The sequence below is a fragment of the Eulemur rufifrons genome, chromosome 16 (assembly GCF_041146395.1).
Source record: "Eulemur rufifrons isolate Redbay chromosome 16, OSU_ERuf_1, whole genome shotgun sequence".
NCBI classification, from domain to species: domain Eukaryota; kingdom Metazoa; phylum Chordata; class Mammalia; order Primates; family Lemuridae; genus Eulemur; species Eulemur rufifrons.
This window is the reverse complement of record NC_090998.1, coordinates 36,586,576-36,605,179: the sequence shown is the minus strand read 5'-3', so window position 1 is coordinate 36,605,179 and position 18,604 is coordinate 36,586,576. Positions and strand designations below refer to the sequence as shown.

The following is an 18,604-nucleotide window of genomic DNA, read 5'->3' as shown; positions in this document are numbered from 1 at the left end:
TTTTTATAGAGATAGGAATTGACACAACTGTTGTAATTTTGCATTGCTTCTGATTGGCTCACAAGTTGTTCACTCATGTCATAAATACCTGAAAGGAAAAGAACTTTTAATTCTAGATTAATTTCTATTCTGTTCTTCTTACCTTACTTTCAGAATAATGTCTAGTTGGTTCATTTTCACAACAGAATAAATAATTATGTGCCAACACATTTTAACTCTTCCTCTGACATGTGGAGAAGAGCTAAGTAGATTTTTTGGAGGAGGAAAACGTCCATTTAGAAATTCCTTAAAAACACCAGTCTTTTATTTGCTTAGCACACTGTCTTTGAAGGGTTAGCGGTGGCTGATAATGACCTATGATTTCCAACCTCACCACACCTTACGTAACTTGGTACCATTTGGGAAGTGTCTGTCATTCTGTAAAATGACCTCTGAAAAGGTCAACAATTCAAAAGAAAATGACTCTTCCACCATGTAATCAATATTTTCTATACATTCTGATTATAATATTTTATTAAACAATCCTACCCCGTGACTATTATTGTGGTATTGCTTTACTTTGACTTTCATTCATACATCTTTTGAAAAATTTCAACATTTCTGGATTTATCAGCCAACCAACCTTTAGAATCTTGATACAGAATGACACCAGCCAAGGTAAAAACTTTCAGTGAGTATTTTATTGTACAAACGCCAAAATACTGAAAGCAAATGGAACCGTAGTTGAATCCAAATGGACAACAGTAAACTGATTTAGTTTCTCTTTTTTAAAAAAAGCTGACGCAAGTTGGAAAGAGGGAGGTGTTGGGGCAAGGTGGTGGCATTGATTGGCTTGTCTCGTTCACTCCCACTGGCCTTTAAATCATTGTCTATATCCCCAAAGTTTCACATAAGTCAACGCTGTTACAAGGGACTGCCATTCCAAATAATTCAGGAAAGACTGCACAGGACTGGACAAATAACTAAGGTATAGCTGTTTTTACATGAATATTTGCAGTGTTAAAATAATGCTTACTTTCTTCTTTTTATTGTATGGAATATTTATTCATTACAAATTAAAATGTTTGAATATACTACTTGGGTACATTTTTTCTCATTTTAGAAAAGATCAATTCAATATAATGTGAAACATCAAAATTATTTACCCAGATCCTGATTGCAATTTTCTTTTGAAGTTAGTTTGAGATTTGAGCATAAAATTGGGACAGTGGGGCTGGCCGCGGTGGCTCACACCTGTAATCCTAGCACTCTGGGAGGCCGAGGCGGGCAGATTGTTTGAGCTCAGGAGTTCGAGACCAGCCTGAGCAAGAGCAAGACCCTGTCTCTACTAAAAATAGAAAGAAATGATATGGACAACTAAAAATATATAGAAAAAATTAGCCGGGCATGGTGGTGCATGCCTGTAGTCCCAGCTACTCGGGAGGCTGAGGCAGGAGGATCGCTTGAGCCCAGGAGTTTGAGGCTGCTGTGAGCTAGGCTGACGCCACGGTACTCACTCTAGCCTGGGCAACAGAGCGAGACTCTGTCTCAAAAAAAAAAAAAAAAAAAAAAAAAAATTGGGACAGTGGATAAGAGGAAAGGGAAACATTGCAAAAAGTGGCAGGTAACAAGTGCTTAGTTGTATCTTCTGGCTGATTGTTGAATGGAATAAAGAGTTGACATAATTTGTCTTAGCAAAAAACCAAAAGTTTAGAAGTACATTCTCAACATGACACCATTAAAGATTTTTATTTATCTTGAAAGCAAAACAGAAACGCATACAAATCTGGACTAATCGAAGGAGGAACATCACATGAAGGCAGCTGATGTGAATGGCTAAGGGTTTGGGCTGTACCATCATCAAACAAAAAAGAAAAAAAGTATGTCTTATCTTGTCTTCTTAATGTGACCATTTTAATGACAGAGTATACTTAGAGAAAAGTTACTAGAATAAATTAGGGAATTGAATAGAATATAAGCATAGCTTTAGATTTTGAAGGAGAAGAATCAATTATCTGAAAGTAGAGCTGTTCTCCTCAAATTTATTAATCAGACGGGGAGAATTCCCAGTGGATTTAAGTATCCCTGCATCTTGAGCACCTTACAGAGCATATGGTGATGGTTTTAAATGCCCAGGCTGTAGCAAAACTAAGAGTGTTTTTATACCTGGGTGGGAAAATATTTGAACTGATGATATAGATCATATTCATGGACACTGGTCAAAAAGAAGTTGTATTTTTGACAAACTACAGCAATTGAGGTATGCTTTCTAGAAAAGATTGGCATTTATTTTACAGTTTAAGATCCTTCAGTTCAGTTTTATGTTTAAATAATGTCCTGGGAATTTCTTGAAAGTAATTATATTTATATTCCTAATAGTATATTAGCAACATTGAAGTTCTCAAAAATGTCATTTTAGTGGCTAAACTCTTTAGTTTTCTTTAAACATGTTACACAGTATGTTTTAAGGGTTATTGATGCTATTATTTTTAATAGGAGTTACTTTAAGGAAAGTGAAAATAATTTACTTTCAGAAGAAGAAAAAAGTACCTCTGAGGTGGTCTATTATTAGTAGACACTTGGGAATTTATTGTATCCATAATTCATGACAGGTTACTAAATATCATGCATTAAAATGTGTAGCACAAAGAATTCACTACAGGTCGGGCATGGTGACTCACGCCTGTAATCCTAGCACTTTGGGGATCATTTTAAGCAGGAAGGAGTTCAAGACCAGCCTGAGCAACATAGCGAGACCTTGTCTCTACAGAAAATAGAAAAATTAGCCAGGCGTGGTGGTATGCATCTACAGTCCCAGCTACTCAGGAGGCTGAGGGAGGAGGATTGCTTGAGCCCAGCAGTTTGAGTTTGCAGTGAGCTATGATTGTGTGATTATGCCACTGCTGTCCAACCTAGGTGACAGAGTGAGACTTTGCCTAAAGAAAAAAAAAAAAAATGTTAATATCATGTATACTACATATCCCTGTACTTTGTGGAAACTACTGTTTAGGAAAATATTAACTAAAATTTATGTGAGAATTTATGTTTAAGATGACTAGAGAACTTATGTCTTCTAAAAACAGAGCTAGAAAATCTATAAGCAAAATAGCATATTCAAATTTTATGAATAGTTCTTTATACTCCATCAAATGGCTGCTTTAATTCTTACACTAGCAAGCATGTAATATTTTTAGCAAAGGGAAAAGACCTTAGCAAAGGATTATTTATTTTAACTTTCTAGTTCTTCCTAGATATTATTTCTAAGCAATATCTGAGTAGAGGAAAAGAATGGAGATGCTAAAATACTACCACCAGCAATAGGAAACAGTTAAGCAGTTATGGTTCTGTTGTTATTGGCAGTTTCTTTCTAAGAGGTACCTCACACTGAATGCTTTTGTGGAAGCTAATTTCTTTGAGAAATCATGCCATAGACTAACAAGAGGTCTCATTGTCAAAGTGTGAATGGCATTGTTGGGAAAATTAAGAGAATTTAATATAAAGGTATTATTAGATTGATTTTATTGTCAAAGCTATATTCACGTATCTGTGGTACATGTTGGATGTGGATTTAAATCAGCTCCTTGGATATGAGATAATTTGGCTTTTTACTCACTTGTTCAACCAAAGGGTAAATGACACGTGAGGCTATCTGTTACCAAAACCTAGATTTCAGAGTGGATTTGTCAGTCCTGGGTTGGCATGAATGACGAGACAGATAGCAATGGTGGGAAATCTGCTTTGACACCGTTAGCTCCCTTTTCACTTTCACTTATCAGGTAAAATAAATGTTTGCAGTAACTAGGGAAGGTCAGGACTTCAGCTTCTTGACCCAAGGGCAGTTTTGCTTTCCAAATTTCATGTCTGTCTTTGAAGTTGAACCATATAAATAAAAACTGAGAAATTTACTCTTTTGAGAGTCTTCCACTCTGAGCTTTTTAGGTACCTAGTCAAAGAATTAGACATTAGAATGTTTAATAACTAGAATTTAGATATAAAGTTCAGCTACTTAGAACGCTTAGATCTCTCTTAATAAATGTGATGAAACTGGAATTCTATTGTGATCGTGTTCTGAATTCTTCTGTTTCAAGTTTTGATTTTGTATCCTTTATAGATGAATAAATTGCATTAGCAATGTGGTTGACCACTGCACTGGAATATCCAGTCTGCTTTTGCAAGATCTTTGTGTCACAGAGAAACTTAACTTCGCTGGAGAGAAAGACTAGACTACAGAAAATTCTATCAAACCAAATTTGGGTTTTATTTTAGAAGCATTTTGAACATTATTTGCGCAACAAAGCTCTTGGTAACCAGAAGAGAATATTGCCATTTCATTTTGAATTATTAACCTATAAAACTGTAATAGGAATGCATACCTGTATCTATAAAGGTGATCATATCAAGTTGCATTGGTCTTGGTAGAATATAACACCAAGCACTGTGCTAGGTGCTGGGTATATGTAGAGTCTACAAAGCCGGCACTGTTCCCATCCTCAAGAAGCTTCCTGCCTTGTTGGGGGTGGGGGTATGGGGAGGTGAAGGACAGTTATTTATCAATTCATCACACAACTAAAAATTAACTACAAAGTATAATAAGTACTATACAGGAGACAAGAACATGTTCCAAGAGCATATAGTGGGGAGGCAGACGAGTGTCTAGTTTAGATGTGGAGTGAGGGAATGCCTCTCTGACCACATGATCTTTCAAGATTTTCCAGGTTGTTTTAGTTAACATGGGAAGACACTTGCGTTAAGAATGTGGGGAAGAGAATTCCACGCAGAGGGCTTGAGGGGGCAGTGGGGAAATGAAAGAAGTCCAGTGTTACTCAGTGAGTGAGGGGGTGTGATTCAGTATGGGACTAAAGAGCTATGTCTGGGTTAAAGCATATAGAGCTTACAGCAGATTATGAAAGTTGACTTTAGCCTAAAAAGCGATGAAAAAATCATGGTAGAGCCTTTAGTAGGGTAGTCAACTGGAATAACATAATTGTCATGGAGACAGAAATGATGAATTTTAAATAGATGTTGAAAGAATGACTGATAGGACTTGGGGCTAGGTTGGATGTGAGTAGGGGGATGAAGGATGGAGAATGGGAGGTGTCAAGGCTGACAGCTGGGTTCCTCCCGTGAGCACTTGGGTGAGTGGAGGTGCCATGTCCTGAGATGGCAGGCGGCAGAAGAATCTGTGCTTATGGACATTATGTTTTCCATCACGGTGTTTGCCAGCATCATTCTTTTCTACCCTACCCACGCAGTGATTTGCTGATTAGTTCAGTACGTATTTGTTCAGAGAAAGAAAGTAAAAATGTTAATTATGTTTTACTAAAAATTTGTTCAAAAATCTTTTTGTTTTAGTAGGCTGAGTTCCTCAGGGGCAAGGATCCTGTCTTATTCATTCTTTGTGTCTTTCATGGTTTTTGGCTCATGTTTCATTCTCAATATTTATTGAGTAAATAAATAAATACCATCTGTAAAACACTTCCACACTGAAGTATAATCATGTGATTAAATCTGAGCAATTATGAGGTTGTCTAAAGGCTTCAAAGTACATATTTTGTGCTGCAGGCAAATGATTCAGAATATTTAGTTTCTCATTATGTCCCAATTCTTTTAAAGTTGTGCATTTAGCCCTTATCCCCTTGAAATAGAGCAGTAATCAAATCCCCAGAGCTGAAGTTATGAGCTATGAAAATGTATTCCAACTTTCATGAGAAGATCTCCCTTGGTCAGGGCCAAAATGGAATAAATATTTTATATATGGTAAAATAGCATAAAATTAGGTCTTAATTTCCTCATTTGTGAAGGAGCATCTCCTTGCTTATGTTTGTGAGAGTTTTGAGAACTGTAAAGCCCTCCTTTATAAGTGTCTAAGGTAAATTATGCACATGAAATTCTATGTATATTTGCATGCAGATGAAGACATTACTTAGATTCTGATTAGTAGAAGAGGGAAAAAGGATTTAAATTTATTACGGGCCTACTATATGCCAAACTTTGACACTCATTATCTCATTTAAACTTTCACAGTACTGCTTTGTGGTAAATAATGTTATCCTCGTTTAGCAGAAGATAGAAAAAAATCAGAAGTTAATTTGATTAGGATTTACAGCCAGTTTCGTTTATCACTGAAGCCAGAGTTCTTGTTTCCTGTCTAGGCTTTAGCTCTCTTTAGTGGAGACAACAGTCCAGAGGTGGCATAGCAGGAGGCCACTTAATCTGTGTCTCCATTACCTCATCTGTCAAATGGGAATTAGAACAAAAATTAGTACTCACCTCAGAGGGATGCTCTGAAGAGTAAATGAGAGAATAGATGTAAAGTCTTCAACACAGTGCTTGGCATGCAGTAAGTGCCATATGAGTGTTTGATATTCTTTTTTTTAATCCTGGGATTAACATGGCTTAATGCAAATGAAATCAATGAGTTTCCTATGCATAAGTACAAAATGAAACAGACTTTGACTGAAGCTCCCAGCACTGCAGACATGTATACTTACAGCAACAAAAGTCTCAGAGATCCCTGATCCCTGATCCCCCAGACTAAGCTGGATACTATGAAAGACTCTCCTGGCTCCTGTAGCTGCCTAGAGGGGTTGGCTAAGGAAAGGGTGGAGTGGGAGAAGGGACAGCATTCCAATCACTGTGACCCGCATGTGGAAAGGACCTGAGGTGGTAGAGAGCAAGATGAGTTTCTCAAATGGAAAGACTAGTGTAGCTAGAATGCCAAGGTGGGAGGGTGTGGTAGGAGATGAGACAAGAGAAATGGGAAGACCGTGTAGAATCTTGTCGGGCATGTTGAGAATTTTGGATTTTATCCTACACGTCAAGGGAAGACATTAAAGGGTTTTAAGCAAAGAATGATATGATCTGTGTTGTGTTTTAAAGATCACCCTGGCTACTCTGTGAAGAATGAATGGGAGGGTTAGGGAAGGCAAGAGAGGATTCAAGGAGATCCATTCGGAGATTGTTACAGTGGACAGTGTAAGAAATGGTGGTAGCCTGGACAAGAGTGATGGTGGAAGAAATGAAAAGAAGTAGACTAATTTGAGAAATGCTTCAGTTTGTTGTAAAATCTACCAGACTTTGTAAAGAACTGGATGTGGGGGGCAAGAAAGAAAAATTTATGATAGAAGACTTATGCCTCTGGCTTAAGTAATTGCATAAATAGTGACAACATTCTTTGGATAGAAAACATTGGAAGAAGAGGGAACTATCACAAGTTAGATTTTTGGACACACTGAATTTAAACTGCCTTTTAGATATGCATGTAACAGTTAGGCCAATGGACACATGTGCATAGATTGGAAGAAGGGGGCTTAGGATCTAGCCTTAAGGAAGTCAAGTAATAAAACTTTAAGCAAAATGATACTTTTTAAAAGGGCAAACCCACAAAAACTGTGAAAAACAATAGTGGTACCATCACAAACAGAAAATTTTAAGAATTCCTAGAAGCCAGAAAGCAGATGGAGTTGGAAAATCTGAAAAAGCCAAAAGCAACCAGAGTAAGCGTGATTTCTCCAGAGGGAACCACGTTAAGTCAACCCAAAGAGGAGGCGTGCATCACGGGCAATCAGTGATCAGGTATTCATTGAGGAACCCCAGTGCATACATGATGGTCTGTTTGGGCTGCCATTTTTGCCCGTAGGCTAAGGCTATGATCCAGTCTGTAAAGAAAGCCAGAGGAAGGACTCTAGGATAAGTATTAGGGCCTCTGCAGCAGACAAGGAGGTATAACAAGCAGGAATGGAAAGTGCACCAAGAGGAAAATTCACTAAAATGTTTAACCACCAGAGTAACCTCACCTAGAGTGGTAGCTACGTCTGGGAGTATGGTTATCGAGGATGCTCTTCACACAGACAAGCTGCAGAGGAGCCAACTACACAGAACCTACAAGGAAGCAGCCCACCAGTGAAACAGGCCTAGGTAATTTCAGGGAAATCATGAGTACTAGCTGTGTAAGCTATCCAACATATTCTCTAATTCATAAATATGAACAGACAACCTAGGATCACGAAGAATTTAAGGAAAACCAGCAGCATGAGAGAACCAAGATGAACAAATGCTAACTAACTCCAGAAGAAACACGTAATTTAGAGAACAAAAGGAACTTTGGAAAACCTCCAATTAATATCTTTAGATTTGAAAAAAAAAATTACATCCATAAAACAACAAAAAAGAGGTGATACATTATAAAAAAAGAGAAAGAGGGTAAGAACAAATTATTAGAAATTAAAATCATGATTGAGAAAAATAGTTGACAGGTTGAAAAATAAAATGGATATAGATAAAGATTAAATTTGGTATTTCAGATGTGACATTGAGGAACTATCCCTGAACATTGAGCAATAAGATAAACAGATGGAAAATAAAGGAAAAAGTTTAGAAACATGGATAAAAAGATCCAGTACCTGACAAATAAAAGTGTTAGAAGGAGTAAATAAAGGGGAAGTAATAGTTTTTTTAAAATGCTAGAACTTCTTTTGAACAGAAGAAAGACACAAGCCTTTGAACTCTCCATGTGCTGAGTAAGATGGATTTTAAAAGCTGCTCATGTCTAATCGCATCCTGGTGAAATTTCAGATAAGGAAAAAAAATCTAAAATCCTTCAGAAAAAAAAAAAACACAATAAGTTATCTACAAAGAAATGACAATCAGATTCATTGGTGGAAGCTAGAACCTGAGAGGGAAATATCTTCATTCTCCACATTCAGTATTTATATTCCGGGGGAAAAATGATTCTGAATCTAGAGTTCAAATAATCAACAATTTTGAAAGCAACATAAAGACATTTTCTGACATGAAACAACTCAGAAATCCTGTTTACAAACATAGGCTCATTGTGTGAGAAAAAGTTATTCAAGGCAATATTCCAGCATAATGCAAAATGAATTGAAGAAGAGGGAATGACATTCAAGAACCATTAGTAACTGAGCAATATCCAGAGGTTAGAAGAGAAAGCCATTCAGAAAGTAAAAGAGGATGGAAACTTTGCTTTCAAAGTTTTGATATTAGAGGACTATATTTCACTTACTAAGTAGTCAAATCTACCACTTGGTTCATCGGGGCATACTATTCATACAATCATAATGTTGTAAATGCTGATTTGATTTTCTGTATTTAGAAACAATCTACAAATTATGAAGATCTAATTGTTACAGAACAGGAAGAAAATATTATGATTCTCAACATTGTAAAAATATTTCATTAACCAAAATAGGAATGTGGGGGGAGGAGGATAGAAAAAATTATGCTAATTTTTTGTCTTTCATACGTATCAGTATAAAGTTGGTAAACCAAGTCAGGGAGGTTTTTAGAGAATTATTTAAATTTAGAATGACTAACTTTAAATGAAGAACTAAAAACGGAAACTGTCATTAGTGGTTGCTGCTGGGAAGTGAGACTGGTACTGTGTGATAGGTGAGGAAAAACTTTGTGTTCATTTAATGAGTTTCTATTTTTTCTTTTAACTGTATGCATGTCTTACTTGTATTCTCTCTGGGAGTTTTTGAGCTTTTTCTGTTGATATTTTATGCTATGCACTTAGACCACGTTATATTAATGAATAGATTCATTTTTATTCCTCCTGCTTGAAACACTGTGTCTTTTTTCAAATTTGGAGAACTATTGTTTTTCTTCATTTCTGGACAATTCTCTACCACTGTCTCTTTCTATTTTGTCTCTTCCTAGTCCCACAATTCTCTCATATTAGAACAACTATTAGTGTATGTTTAAACTTCTTATTCTTGTTTTTCCCTTATATCTTTTAATTTCTTCATGTTTTTCTCCTTTATCTCTCTTTATGCTATAATTTGAGTGATTTCCAAAGATCTACTTTCCAGTTTTATAATTCTCCCTTCAGCTAAGTTTTTTTTTTTTGTTTCAATGACTCTATTTTTTGTTTTTAGAATTCCACCCCCCTCCCATTTTTGGCTCTTTTTCACACTAGCCTGTTGTTCTTTTATAATGTTTTTATTCTTTGGCTGTTACTCTCTTGTTTTAAATCTTTTTATTATATTAACTTAGAAGTCCCTTTTAAATTGCTTTGTTATTTATAGTTTCTCAGGTGTGAATCTTATCATTTCTTATGCCTACTGACACTCATACTAGTGAGTTTCCACGTGTGTTTTGTAACTTTTATAATTTGAGGTTGTAAACTTATCTCAAGTGTGAGTTACCTTCCACAGGTGTACTATGGCACTGGAATGTGGAGTCAATTACATGTGGTAGTTTCTGTTTGTCAGGAGATGTATGGATTTTAGGACTTCTGGAGCAACTTTTGTGTTCCTTTCTCTGCTCAGGATTTTTTTATCAAATGGACAGTACAAATTTCAGAACCATACCTTCCAAGAGTGATAGTATTTCTCCCGGTATAATGTTTCAAAATAATTGAATGAATCTAATAATAAAAATTTCAGAAGAAATTGTTTCAATAACATATAATGAATTTGTGACATTTTTGAAAACACAATGCCAGTCCACCCATTTTTACTTTACAATTTAGGAAAATGAGGTCCAAAAAAGTTAAATGACTTGTGCTGAGATCCAATGAATTAAAGGCAGAGCCTACGAGCTAGATTTCTTAGTTGTTAAAATACATTTTAATTTCATATAGATGGTGACTGATACTGATTCAAAAGTAAACCTGCCCTTTCATTTGTTACTATTTTTAACTTGGCTTCAAGATCCAAGTGCCTAAAAAGTGGCTTTCTAAGCTTGATCCTACCCTGTGTTGGATATTATTAAGCATTTGGGTAGTGTTAATTCTTTCATGCCAATTAAATTAAAGCAGTAATTTTCTTCCCAGTTATTACTAACAGAGACATTGGTGGATTCTGCCTTGGTAGATCTTTAGTCAACAATTTAACTTTGTCTCTCTTGCTTTTAAAATATATTCTCCACTTTCAAATACCTAAGTTTTCTTAAAGACTGCTGCCATGTCTTAAGATTTCTTTTTCTTTCCATAGTGACCAGTAAAGCATCTGCCATGTTCATTACACGTAGACACTTTATAAATATCTGCTGCTTTAGCAAGTATTAGTAATTTTACTTCTTCTCTTTCATTTTTTTCCTCTTTTGTGTAGGCTAAGGGAAACTTCCAGGACATACATATGTGAAGTTTTCAGGAGTTCACTTCCTTTTCATGTTTTACAGAGAGCGTACACAAAGTAGGTGATTCATATTCATTTATCTAATTTGAAGAAAATTATAATGATTTATTTTGTGTTCTGTTTGCAGAACAGAGTGTTCTGAACATCAACACCAAGTGGAAGAGCCTCAAGCTGAAGGTACAGTATATTATTTACACTGAAGGGCTTGTGTGTGGACAAGAAAGCGCTGACAGCTCAAATGGATCCCATGGAACTGAGAAATGTCAACATCGAACCAGATGATGAGAGCAGCAGCGGAGAAAGTGTTCCGGATATCTACACCGGGATGGGAAACTCAGAAAAGGCAGCAATGAGCAGGTATGGGGTTAAAAATTACCAGGTTCTAAGAAAAAAATGAAACCGGTTTATGAATGTGGAAAACGAGGGTCTCATTGGGAAGAATTGGATTTATTAGGGATACATTTGAGGTAACAATGACATTGATGTTAACATATCAATTCCCTGATTTTGAAATACAGTAATAATGTCAGTCCCTTTGTGTGGCTAATTTAGAATTGAGGTTACAGTGTCTTTATTCCCCATTAGTAATGTAGGATGATTTTAATTATATTAGCCTATCACTCCTCTCACCTTTTGTACTGTTCTTTCTCAGATTCCTCTCTTTGACTGCCCTTTGAATGTTGCCACGTCTCCAGGGTTCTGTGGAGATTCTTTTCCCTCTAAAAGTGTCCTCTGAGCAAGCTCATTCACAGCCATCTGGCCTCACCCACTGAATATATGCCATATTCTCAGACTGTTAAGTTTCTCAACTGAATTTCAGATCGTTATATTCAACTGTCTACTGCACATCTCTACTGGACAACTAATATGTCTGAATTTGCTCATCTATAAAGTCAACCTTGCAATGCCTGCTATTGAACTCCTCTCATTCCTTCAAAACCTGTTCTTCCTCTAATAATCCCCATCTTGATGAAAGTCACCATTATCATTCAGTATCTCAATCAAAAGACCCTACGTGTCAACTTTGACCCACACAGCAGTGGTCGTTAATGTTTCAAATCCACCCTCTTCTCAGCATCCATTCTATTGCTGTCTTACCCTCTCTCTCACTGTCCGCTACCTCTACCCTGCCCCCATCCTCTCTCACCTGCCTATTAGAACAGCCCTAATTAGTCTCCCTGTCTTACATTTTGCTCTCCTCCCTCTAGGCCTTCACACTCCTGCAAGAGTAATCTTTTACAATTGCAGATTGAATAATGTTGCATCCTTAGATAAAGCCCTTCCATGCCTCCCCATTAGCTATAAGATAAAGGTTAGAATGTACACTGCTTGGCATGGAAGGCCCTTCGGGATCTGTCCCTGGCCTACCTCCCCTGTCCTGCCTCATGCCCTGCTCCCTTTTGTACCCTCTTGCCTTGGTGCATTCTGCTTCACCTGCCTGCAGTGACTAGCAAATCACTTGCCCGCTTCCCGTGTCTCTCTGTTGACACCTCTTATCCCTCAAGAATCAGCTCAAATCCCTCTACTCCCCCATGTACAAGTGTCCACCACTCCTTTGTTCACCCTCTCCCTGTTCAGATGTTAATCACACCACTACAACAGCTCAGTGGCCTCTGTGGTCCACCACAAACCACAGTCGGTACACAGTAGTTATTTGATAAGCAAATTAATTTCCCACAAAATGTTTTATAACACAAATTGTGCATGATTTGAGACTCTTAGAAGGGAATTTTTGACCGATTCTGGGCTTGAAGCAGAGAGTATTATCCTCAGACAAGGACTTGTCATTGCATTCATGACATCCAGAAAAGGCCATCAGGAGGAAGCCCTTTTCTTCCTCCAAGTAGCTCAGTGCCATGAACTTGAGGGTTGTTGGGCTAGAGAGGCCCCTGAGATGTGAATATGGCCTTTTCTAAATCAGGTGACTCTTGAGAAAACACAGTGTGGTAGAACACAGGGCTTTGGAGTGTGCGGAGTAGTTGCCTGACTTTGGAGACAATATTTATCTTTGAGCGTCAGTGGAAAATGTAGAATAGCAAACCAATAACTACTTTTATAAGGATTAAATGAATGCCTGGAATACAGATGGTATTCAATAAATTTTTGTTCTTTCTCCTTCACTTCATTATACTTAGTAAATTGATCCAAATCTGAAGATTCTTTTGTTTCTGAGAGGTATGCACACAATTTTGGGCTCTGCAGAGGTTTGCTGAGCCAAAGGAGACGCCCTCCAAGAACTGTCCTAGAGTCATTCCATTGGGTCCTCACAGAGCCGTAATGGCAAGAGCAACAATGCTTTTGTTAAGCTCCACACAGTGTGTTCTGGGCCACTCACAGTGACTTTCCTTTTAACTCCTGGCCTAAACGTGGGCCATCAGTTTGCAATTTTATAATCACTTCAAAAAGATGGGTTTTGTCTATGTTTGGTTTGGATTAAATCCTTAAATGTAAATTTTTGAGAAATTCAACATAATGTATTTATTTGGGATCATTATAGTGATGTTTTCAATATACTCTGGGTTTGGTATCAAAACATTTAACACACTGGGGACATTTCTCATATATTTTATACAATCTTGGCATGTTTTATGACTACAACTCATCTCATGCCAAAATAAGAACTTGCAAATGCCTCAGAAAGAAAATCTATTTACTTTCAAATTCTAAATTTTAAAAACTACTCATGGAATACAGATTTTAGTTTATTGATTAATGGGAAAAAAACGGAGTTTTGGACATTCCAGAGTTCAAATTCCAGGTGGCACTTCTGTTTTTATAGTCCTCAGGCCCTTTTATTTAGGCTTCATTTCATCCTATTGTCTCAGTTTCCAATACCAAACATTATGTACCAGTCTTCACACAGCAAGTGTATTAACCACAGACTATTACAGTAAATCACAAAAAGGCGGCAGGGTGTCTGGAAATTGAGGAAGGTGACAACTGAGGGCATAATGTTTTCCATGAGACATAGGGGGAGAAGGCCAGGAAATGTTCTTAACCCATATACTCAGTGCTACCTACCCCTTGAGCTCTAGAAAAGTATATAAAACTTTGTGGTTTTGTCTGCTATTTCTATCTATACCTTCTATTATTCTCTTTTCTCAAAAAGTAACCCAGCCATCCCTCTTTCCCACCAGATATTCCTATTATAAACAGTAATTTGTACCGATCTGCTATAATAATTCTTTTCTACTTCTTTCTAAGGATTATTTTAATAAAATATTCTTCAATTATTGTATCTTACTCTTTCATGTAAGAAATGTTCTAAAAATTGTAATCTATCTAATTTGAAAGCACTTTTAGAAGCATATATAGTAGAGCATTTTATACAACAAGAAGTCTGTGTGAAATTTTGCAGCATAAAAACGCAATGGTGGCAGCAGCCCTCATCAGTTAAACCTTCCGGAAGTTTGGCTGGTCATAGGGCCATAGCCTCAAAGGCTCTGGCATGTAACTGCAGGAGCTGAGCAGCACAGTAGGAGGGTGGCACCGTGACCCAGTTGTGCAGCTTCCAGCCTGTGCCCAAGAAGACCATAATCACAAGTTCTGTGCATAGTGACATTTTAAAGCCTCCTTTCCCTCCCAATGCTTCTGCTAATTCATTGGGTTGCTTTAATAATTTCCTTAGCTTCATCCATTATCTAATAATAACCCGAGTACATCTTTAGAGTAATTAAAACACACTCATGCACACAACCAAACACAACACAGAGCTATCATTTAACTACTTTCCTACAAGGGATATATGTATAAACAGATGGAGCCCAGAAAAGAGGAAAATACCAGCTACAGGGCCATGCCCGGAGCTGTTTGATGCCAGGGAAAACCACAAACTTGGAGTCGTGTGGATGCTGCTCACTTTTCTGAGCCACAGTTGCCTCATCTTTAGAGTAAGGACATGAAAATTCCTCTCAAGGATATTTTGAGCATCAAATGAGATACAGATCACAGTGCCCAGGCATTTAATAAATATTTGTTGAATTCATAAAATCATCTGATTATGGTATGGTAGTACTTCAGAAAACTCAGACTCATGCCTCTGGACCCTTTCTTTGGAAGGGCACTAAATGGGAACAAAATTCGTTCTAATTAGTCTCTTTCTTGCATAGCTAATGTGGGAAGGAGAAATGTGGCACAAACATTTTTTCAACTTAATATTTCCTTCCATCATAACATCCTTTCTTTCTCCCAAAGTATATTTGTAAATGGATGTCAGTTGTTGGTCCGGAATGACTACCAGTATGAAGAGAAGAAAAAATTTTACTGGTCTTGTTTTTCCTCCCCTAACTTAGTTACTTAGAGCACTTGAAACATAAATATGATTCAGAGCACTTAGATGTTTTTACTTTCTTATTTTGTGTATGTGTCTTCAGTCCATTTGCTAATGAAGATGCTGAAAGTCAGAAATTCCTGACGAATGGATTTTTTGGGGAAAAGAAGCTGGCAGATTATGGTGATGAACATGTAAGTGAATCTATCCTTTTAGGCGGTAAACAGGACTGAGGGTGTCTGATGTACCTAGACCTCTGGGGGAAAACAATGTGACTGAAATTTTCCAAGCCTTGATCAGCACATTCTCTGTTTATTTAGGCCCTTACTGGAATAAGGGCTTGTTTTTCCTGTTCGCCATATGGCTGCATAAATCATTTATGAAATTTATTTGTTTTTTGGAGAAATCATTCTAACCCAAATGTAATCTACAATGATACATGTTTTCCCTTCTTTGTGTTACTCCACTTGTATTTTTATTTTTACCGAGACCTCTGCTGAAACCAAGCACCACATTCCACTGAAAATTATATGCTTTTATTGACGTTGAATAATGGCTTTTACTCATTGTGATTTTATCTTAGTCTTCAATTAGGGACTGTAATCTCCTCCATTAAAAATAATGTAAGAAAACTCCCCAAAAGCTTACCCTTTGGCAAATGTTTGCTTATGAAGCATTCCTTTTTCTTCCAGCACCCTGGAACCACCTCCTTTGGAATGTCTTCGTTCAACCTGAGTAATGCCATCATGGGCAGTGGAATCTTGGGCTTGTCCTATGCCATGGCCAACACAGGGATCATACTTTTTATGTAAGCGAATGTACATATCTACATTTGGCAAGGAAGTCCATGCATACCTGGTGCTTTTTCAATGAACAATCTGAAGTTTGATCTTTGTGAGCATGGAGAATCTGAGAAAGAACTAGTGTGTTCCTCTTGCTTTTAGATAAAACAGCAAACTGAGGAAAAATCTGATTTTATCTCACTCATAGGAAAAAAATACACATCTCCAACCAGGCTGAAGAATGCTGCATGCCCTGATTCCACCTCATGGCCGATTCCCTTTGCCCATTTGTGACAGATACACTGGGCTCAATAGCCTTCTCTCCATCCCAGGAAGATGCCACACTTCCTCTCACCACCAAGCCTTTTCCCTTGGTCTTGGAAACTTCTTCCCTTTCTCCTTCATCTAGTGACTCCTCACATCTCCTCTGAGCTTCACGGGCCTTCCCTGACCTCCATGACTGGGGAAAATCACTTTATTATACACTCACCGCAGTTTTAATATTGTAGTGCATTTGTCTGATTCATTTCGTTAATGTTTATCTCCCTTGCTACACTATAAACTCTAGATAGAGTTGAGCCCATGTCTGTTTTTACTCAGCACATTTCTCAATCCCCAAGACCTAGCACAGTGCCTGGCATAGGAAATATTTGTTGAGTGACCAAAGCTTATCTCCAAACTTGTGCACTGTTACCTAACTTGGTCAAATTCTGCTTAAGGGTAACAGTGTCTCATAGCTGACTGTAGGATAGATACCGGGTCATCTGTGACAGACAACCACAGACATTCATGTGCATTATGTATAGCCTGCTATTTTCTAAGACATAGTTGGCAGCAGTGGAATTCTTCACAAGAATAAAGTCTAATATTAGGCATCAATGTTGACGCAGATCCTAATCCCAAATGTAATGCTAGAGAGTTAAATAATGGTCTAAGAATGCAACATTTATATTGTATAAATATACTATTTGTGTTTTGAACATCACATATGATTAGATAGTCACACAGCTATTTGAGGGGCAAGGACCAGAATTATAAATATTTATATTGTGTTAGGGCTTTGATTGAACTGTTTTATGTAGAATATTCTTTAGCTGAATGGGTTTTTATAACTTGACTTTCATAAACCATGTTTGAAATAAAGTAGGGTTTTCTTTATTATTTGGATCTTAATAGCTAGAGATTTATTCATGTATTTGTATGCTTTTGTAAAGTGTATTACATCTAAGACAAAAGACTGCCTTCTTATTAATTACACATACTATTTAAATTAGTTAAAGTTGTCATAGATAACTGATGAATAGAAGTAGAAGACACTTCCCCCAATCCTAAAGTCATAGATAATTTTCATAGGAGGAGAATATTCTACTTTTAAAATGAGATCCTCATTTCAGGGCTATAAACATTTAAGAGATTAATTTAGCCAGAGCAATTAAATTACTAAACATCATGGAGTGTGTTTCGTGTGTTGAAGAGGCACAGACTGGATTTGGTTTTCTCCCTTAATTCACAGCAAGTAACACAGTATTTCATTGGTTCTACTTTTAGTATTTTCTGCCAAAGCAAGTACATGTTTAAAATACAGGAAATACTTCTTTATTAATAGGTAAGTACATAAGGCATATGGAAAAATATCGGAATAAATCTTTGGTTATACAGTTCTGGCAGACATATTTTATGGAAAATAAGAGCACAATATATTTGGAGTGATTATAAAATTTATAATTTATGGTTATATATAACGTTGATTTATAACATTGATTTCATTGGGAATTACCAAAGGGTTAGATCAATTGTGGAGAAAACGTTTAGTATGTTCTTATCATGTAAAATAAACAAAGAAAGATTTTTTAAAAAAATTTCAGGTCAAACTATTGTTCTTCCATTTATTATGTAGATTCTCTATCTATGCTCTTATTTTTGTGCTCCAATTCTTGGTTTGGGAGAAATACCGATCAGTATAAACATAAAGAAACCATACATGCATATGGTCACGTAGAGGATCCTGACACCAGAGTTGATTCTTCCTGAACACAAAAAAGGAATTTTCCTGCCCTCTATATTTACCTTTCTCTGCCTTCCCCATTACATACGCAACTGCCGGACCCTTTGGTTGACACAGTACCTTGCTAGCTAATGTAGTATCAGTTGTAATGAAGCTCAGACTCCGCATGTGTTGGCTTCTAGATTCCTAGATTTTAGATTAAGATTTAGTCAGGCTATTGAATAGCCCTTCAGTTCTAGATGTTGATATGAATATCATGCAAATATGGTATACATATACCCATATGCTGAGTAAGGAGATGTAGTATTTGCTAATTTTGCTGTACACTTAGCATCTAAGCTATGAACCAGATTCTACAATTGAGTAACACTAAAAAAATATTTGTTAGAAACTTCAGGTGGCAGGTTTGGGCCTGTAAAATATAGCAAATTCTAGTTCTGTGACATTAAAGGTTATATGTGGAGTT

At 36.9% G+C, this 18,604-nt stretch overlaps 1 protein-coding gene across 2 annotated transcripts in view; it reads left to right on the top strand.

Annotated features, from left to right (window-relative positions):
- SLC38A4 (solute carrier family 38 member 4) overlaps positions 1-18,604 on the top strand; it is a 58,875-nt gene that overhangs the window by 20,449 nt on the left and 19,822 nt on the right. The window contains exons 1-4 of one of the 2 annotated variants that reach the window (XM_069489673.1): positions 903-967; positions 11,209-11,438; positions 15,455-15,545; positions 16,044-16,159. In XM_069489673.1, the coding sequence (XP_069345774.1) occupies positions 11,320-11,438; positions 15,455-15,545; positions 16,044-16,159 (326 nt within the window). In that variant the 5' untranslated portion in view covers positions 903-967; positions 11,209-11,319. Of the gene's footprint in view, positions 1-902; positions 968-11,208; positions 11,439-15,454; positions 15,546-16,043; positions 16,160-18,604 lie in introns of those variants that run through there. The other variant, XM_069489674.1, reaches the window with a different exon arrangement.